Consider the following 6,907-nt stretch of genomic DNA (forward strand, 5'->3'; position numbering starts at 1 on the left):
CCTGTTGATTTGCCCTCTTGCTGATATCAAATTTTATTTTCTCCTTAGGGCTGAGTAGCATTTTGGAAAATCCATGGCGGGAGATGACATGGACGGCTGAGTAGGTTACTGAATCAAGAAACACTCCCACTCCATTTCCCCCTACCCCAGACAACATTTGGGCAAGCCAGGGGCATTGTTTCATTTATTTATTTAAGGAATTTATATACAATTTAATCCATATAATTTCCAAGTGGTTTCAAAGTTACCCCAGTTCAAGAGCACATTACAGCTGGGCTAAAGCACTTAACCAGTGAGGGCCAAGTGAGGGGTGTGGCTTGTGGAGAGTTGTGAGGGGTAAGATGGAGGCCTGGAGGACCACATTTGGCCTCTGTGCCTGAGTTTCCCAACCCCTGCTTCTAACAGGTGTTATTTTCTTATCTTTTCCTCCCTTGGCTAGCCATCCTCTCAGGCACACCATCTAAACCACTGAGCCTCTTGAGCTTGCTGATCGTAAGGTCAGCAGTTCGAATCTGTGCAATGGGGTGATCTTCTGTTGCTTTGTCCCAGCTCCTAGCAGTTTGAAAGCATAACAGCATGAGCAGATAAATAGATACCGTTGCAGTTGGAAGATAAATGGCGTTTCTGTTCACTCTGACACTCATCATGGTATCCTGTGCATCAGAAACTGGCCATGTGACCTAGAAAAAACCTCTGTGGACAGATGCTGGCTCCCTTGGCCTGAAAGCAGAGATGAGTGCTGCTCCCCATAGTCGAATTCAGCTGGACTTAACCGTCCAGGGGTCCTTTACCTTTGCCTTAGCATCTCAGGATGACCTCCAGTTGTGTTTTTGGAACACGCCCCCCTTCAGTCCAAAAGAAGAGTTATACGGCAGCCTTATAGTCAGTGTAGAAGGAAATCCCGTTCCATTCATTGCGGATCTAGAACAGCATCATTAACCCTTGCACATCGTTTATTTTAACGGTATCACTATGCTGCTGGGGTCCGGCAGGCCCCTTTCAAAAGTCTGTGCTAGAAATAAAATTAATGATTGATTTCAAAATGACTCCATTTTAACATCAAAATAGAATTTATTGATATTGCAAAACCACAACCCAATATGAAATGCATTGGCGGTGCATTGGAGTCTACCGTGCTAACCTAAATTCATCTGTGGGCTATCAGGGAGCACTGGGGAATAAACGGAAGCATGCACCGTGCTATTTGAGGCTACAGCTTTACCTGTCGTGACCTTGGCCTCAGATAACGTCAGATGATGGGATGGTGGGTGTAACTTGGACCTAACGGCCTGGGAGGTCGTGGTGGTAAACAGCAGAAATTAGTCTCCAAAGAGAATTTTTTTTGGAGGTAGTATTTAAGCAATTTCTCAACAGCTGTGTCTGAAATGTGGCCAGTTTAGGTCACTAAACATGCAGGTACTCTGTGCTAAATTTCAGAAGGTTTGTACACATTATCTTCATTTGATTCACAATTAAAACCCTCTTCAACATAATAGAGTGTTGCTTTGCTTATCAACTTTAACACTGTTACAATCCAGGATATATGTAGATATGATTAAGCTAATATGGTTAATAGACAGATGTATTTTGCTACCTTGGCAGGAAAAGGGAAGCGCTGATGAAAGAAATAAGAACTTTCAAGCCTTGCTTGAGTGCTGTGCCCCAGTGTCGGGTTCTGCTCGTTGGGCCAGTTGGAGCAGGGAAGTCCAGTTTCTTCAACTCTGTGAATTCAACTTTCCGAGGCTACGTGTCAAGTCAAGCTGCAGCAGGATCAGATTCCACAAGTCTGACAAAGCAGGTAGCTCTGCACTGCTAAAGCAAAAGTTAAAATGCATTCAGTATTTTTCAATCAATGTTTCAAATGCATGTATTGTTTCAAAATACATTGTTTATCCTAGCTATAACGAATGTCCATTTTGAAACGAGAATTCATGCCTCACAAGCCTTTTAAATCTGCAGACCTGTAGATAAGGGTTATTGAGTGGAAATAACTTCATTCTTTCAATTGTGGCTGCGTTTTGAAACAAACCATTTGTCATTAGAGGTAACTGCTGAGATGGTAAAATTTGTACATGATACATTATTCAGAGGTGATATCCTAAGCTGGCAGTCTAGAGCTCCAAAAAGGATAACGTGGTACCTTGGGTTACAAACACTTTCTGCTAACCCGGAAGTAGTACCTTGGGTTACAAACTTTACCTCATGATGAGAATGGAAATTGTGCGGCGGCAGCAGGAAGCCCCATTAGTGAAAGCACACCTCAGGTTAAGAATGGTTTTGGGTTAAGAATGAGCCTCAGGAACGTATTAAGTTCATAACCCGAGGTACCACTGTATTTCCAAACATGTTGGCCAATAACTAATGGCAACAAAATGATACATGAGATTCAATATATACTTCAACTAGGGTTCCTAGACTACAACTCCCATTAGCCCTTGCCAGGAGTCCATTTGAAAACCATAGAAAGCACAAAACACCTTGTCCTCCCCCTTCCTTTCCCGGCTGTTGTAAGGGTTTTCAAGCTGCAAAGAAAACATTCAGATACCTTCAAAGAGCCAAGCCCAGTCCTTTTGGCAGCTGACTGATTGTAGCCCATAAGCATATGTCGGCACAGAAGCGCCTCTTGATTAATGCCAATTGTCCAAATTAAAGTGGAACCAAATAACCATTGACTTGTGACGTGGCCAGAAACCCATACTTAACTTGCCTTTCTAACCTGTTTCTTGTGTAATGGAACTTCTGTGGTTTTATACAGAGCTACAAAAATTACAGTTGATTAGTATATATACTAGTAGGTGAAATTTGTCATTTACATATGTAAAATAGAAAGGAAAGCAGATAGGAATAGATTTCAATATGGTGTTATTTGCATTTTTTTAAAAAAATAGTATAGGACTTATCATCTTAAAAGCGGAAGTGGTAGAACCCCACTCCCAGTCATCTTCTGTGATACCATGGGACTTGAAGCTCAACCCAACACTGGTCTGGTCATTGAGGACGTGCGCAGCATATTGGAGGGCCATATTCCTGATCGGTACTCGGTAAGATGCATCCTCTATTGTTCATTTTAGATGGAGAGATTATCATTTAGGAACCTCTGCTTTTCATTTCTAATTTACTTCTATAATGCAAACATCACACTTCCTGTGGTCAACCATTATAACCCCAGCAAGCGCAGTTTTATTTTCCCATGTGGTTTGCCAGGCTAAGGACTGATTTACATCTACAAATCCATGATATGGCTTGGAAACACAGTTGCTAGAAGACTGGTCCTTGGGGAAAGCTGATCATGTGATTTGGCTCATCATGGAGCCATGGTAGTTTCAGCCCATGCCATCAAAACTCATCTTCTTCAGAGTAAAAAAAATATTGAAACCATTTGGGAAATAGCTCACAGATCAGCTTATTGTGCTGAGCAGCCTGAACAAGGTTGGGTTTTTAGTTTCCACCTGCAATTGATTGGATGCAATTGATTGGGGAATCAGTGGAAGAAGAGGAAATGTGGAAAAGCCCTTGGAGGAGAATTTGGGAAACTGCTTGTTGTAATGGTATTCTCAGTACTAGATTGAGAATACCAGAGTACTAATTCAGGTACTACACCCTCACCACACTGGTTAAAAATGCTTTTCAAAATGGGGCAGCAACTGACTACATGTCATTTTCGGTGTACCTGTATGCACAAATGGTCACTTTACATATCAAAGATGGCTGCTCCATGAGCACTACGTGGGGGCTGTCATCTTTTGTATGTAAGTTCATGCATCTCTATGTCTCTCACACAACCCTTTAGGAATTTGATTCCGTTGCAGCTTTCCTATATTTTTTCTTCTATTACCCTTTTCCTTTTCAGTTTAATCCATCCTGTGTTATGAGCCCCAATATGCCAAACTATATCAAATGCCCCTCTCCAAAAGACCGGATTCATTGTGTTGCATTCATTATTGATGGGTCCAAGGTTGAGATCCTCCCTGAGAAGCTGGAAGAGAAACTGAAAGACATCCGTCGAAAAGCGAACAGTTTTGGTCAGTCTTTTTAATTTATTTTACATTTATGTTTTGATCAACCGCAATGTAGTTGCTATCTTATTTCATATTTTTAAAAATGGCTTCAAATAGTTCTTTGCTCATTGCTAAAAAAAATCACAATAATAATTGTGGTGGCTATTCCCAATTCAGAAGGAAAAAAACAAATATTTATTGTACTCCTTTTTTATAACCTAATCTTCTTACAGGTGTCCCACAGCTTGTTATTCTAACTAAAGTGGATGAGATTTGTCCTATTGTTGAAGAAGATACATCATACGTATACAAAAGCATGGCTGTTCAGAAGCAGGTAAACTGTTAAATTAAAAGCTATCTTTAAAGCTAGTCAGGCTTTTCTTTAATATTTTAATCTTTCTGTTACTTTTTCTTTCCTTGTTTTGTTTTGCTTCTGCTCATACTTCTTGGGTTTTTTTTATATCCTCTACTCTGGGCTAATGAGAATATACACTTGAAGGTAATGGCTGGCTGACAAATGTCCCTGGACTCAGCTACACAGATGCAAATAAAACATTTTAAAAGGTTTGTGAAATGCAATATACCAAAGTGACACTAGCTGGCGACAGTGCGGTATATTTTTCAAAACATTTTTAAGAAAAGCATTTTCACAGCGTTTTTAAATATGTGTGTAGATTCCTTCCCTGTGTGAGAGGCAGGAAAGGGAAGAGGTCCCAGGCTGAGAGGCTGGGAAGGTCCATCCCTTTCTGTGTGAGACAAGGTTTAAGAGCTACCTTTGCATTTTTCTTTCTCTTTCTGTTTAGATTAGTTTGCTTTTTATTGCATTGTATTATGAAAAACTGTCATAACATCTTTGCGCTCTAGATGTGCAAAGCAGGGCTGTTGAGGTTTGTAATTTGGAGAGCGTGTGGCCTGAGGAAAATCCTAAGGGTCACAGTGAGGCTCACCCTGGTCTAGGTTATTAAAGGTCACAGGGCATTAAACCAACACTTTTAAGTTGGACCTGGAAATGGACTGGACCTTATTTCTTGTAAGTGGCTGTGAATTTTTTTTTGTTTGGGGTCAGTGTACAAATACGGGGCATAAAAATGCAATTAATTAATATGGCCAGCAGTGGCCTTGTGTCAGCTGGTGGAACCAAAGGGCATAAAAATAGTGTTCCCTTGGTAACAAATCACATTTTAATTCCTTTACAGATGCGGCTAATAGAAGCAAAACTTGGCATCCCTCTGTCTCATATAGTTCCTGTTAAAAATTATTCCTCAGAGCTGGAACTGAGGAATGATGTTGATATCCTGATACTCATGGCAGTGAGGCAGATGCTTCGTTTAGCTGAAGACTACTTTGACGACTTTGATGACGAACCTTCGGTTGATCGTTCCGCAAAGGATTGTTACGCTGAGCCTTAATATATAGGACTGAATTGCTGCCTTCATGTGCATTTACATCTGCTACTTAAAGGAACATGTTTGAGGTACATGTTCCAGAGATGCCACCATAGTAAACATGTAAAGTTATGAAGACCTGCGTGACTTGGGACTTAGATATCTTTCCCCATATCAGCCATCTCAAGTTCTCAGATTGGCTGAGGGGGCCACTGTAGGAATTGTTGTCAATGCATCAGAAGGCATGCATTTCCTCTGTAACGGGGGTGAGGGGGGGTATTTCCTGAACAATGATTTACCCTGCCGAAATAACCTGGTGTTAGTCAAATGTAAGATAATTTGATCCTAACTTACTTAGGAGGAAAACGTAGACTTGAAATCTGAACAAAAAATATTTCTGCAAATGTTATTTTTTGTGTGTGATTTTTTTTCTGTTATAAAATGTTCATTACAATTAGAGGCGAAGTCTGTTATTAGTATTTGTCTTGCATCAGGGTCTTGTTTTTAAATGCTGATCAAGTTTGCCCTCTAGTGGAGAACAATACAGACAATTTAAGAAAGATAAGGTGCTCTTCTGAATCATATTGAATTTAGTGGCTTGATGCTGAAATAATGAGACGGCCTTGTGGAAAAGAGGGGATTTCCTACAGCCCTTTGCTATGTGTAGTCTTCAGCTCCTGAGAGTTTAGCCTGTGCCTTGTGCCTTACTGCAGGAAGTGTTTTTATTCTTTAATCCTAGCGAGAATACAATTCCACCTGTGACTTTGTAACTTGGTATCTGGGTGGCGCTGTGGTCTAAACCACTGAACCTCTTGGGCTTGCTCATAGGAATATTGGCAGTTCGAATCTGCGCAACAAAGTGAGCTCCCATTGCTCTGCCCCAGCTCCTGCTAACCTAGCATTGCGAAAGCACACCAGTGCAAGTAGATAAATAGGTACTGCTGTGAAAGAAAGGTAAAGGGGGTTTCTGTGCAGTCTGGTTTCTGTCATGGAGTTCCCATTCCATTAGAAGTGGTTTAGTCATGCTGGCCACATGACTCAGAAAGCTGTCTCTGGACAAACGCCGGCTCCCTTGGCCTGAAAACAAGATGAGTGCCACAACCCCATAGACTTAACCATCCAGGGATCTTCTTTGTCCACAAATGTCTCTCTACCATGAGTGTCCACTTGTTAGGGCTTTAGTCCTGTTTTAATGTACAAACAGGACATGAAAGCAAAAGCTTCTCCCCACTGCTACTCCCCAGGAATTGTTGTTCAGGAGCAGTTACACTGTCTCTAAACGTGGGTGCTTTATATAGCCACAAGTCTTAACAGCTATAGATAGACTTGTGCACAGTAAAAAGGGGGGTTCAGACAATGTAATTTTTCTTACAGGTTCTGCTCCATAAACCCTACATTTGCTGTGGATAAAATGAGTAATGATTGCAGTAATGGATAGAAACATGATTCTGAACAACAAATGCTACCCCCCACCAACAGCTCCTCAGGTTCTGATTTGTCCTTGAAAGAGATAGTCATAATAGC

General features: G+C 41.1%; 1 protein-coding gene across 2 annotated transcripts in view; it reads left to right on the top strand.

Moving 5' to 3' along the window:
* IFI44L (interferon induced protein 44 like) overlaps positions 1–5,840 on the top strand; it is a 31,274-nt gene extending 25,434 nt beyond the window's left edge. For both annotated transcript variants that reach the window (XM_083743480.1, XM_083743481.1), the window contains exons 3-8: positions 49–100; positions 1,603–1,798; positions 2,889–3,041; positions 3,851–4,022; positions 4,232–4,332; positions 5,195–5,840. In XM_083743480.1, the coding sequence (XP_083599606.1) occupies positions 49–100; positions 1,603–1,798; positions 2,889–3,041; positions 3,851–4,022; positions 4,232–4,332; positions 5,195–5,407 (887 nt within the window). In that variant the 3' untranslated portion in view covers positions 5,408–5,840. The remainder of the gene's footprint in view (positions 1–48; positions 101–1,602; positions 1,799–2,888; positions 3,042–3,850; positions 4,023–4,231; positions 4,333–5,194) is intronic.
* The last annotated feature ends 1,067 nt before the right edge of the window (positions 5,841–6,907 follow it).

Source organism: Podarcis gaigeae (genome assembly GCF_964106915.1).
Source record: "Podarcis gaigeae genome assembly, chromosome: 6".
In the NCBI taxonomy this organism is placed as follows: Eukaryota; Metazoa; Chordata; class Lepidosauria; order Squamata; family Lacertidae; genus Podarcis; species Podarcis gaigeae.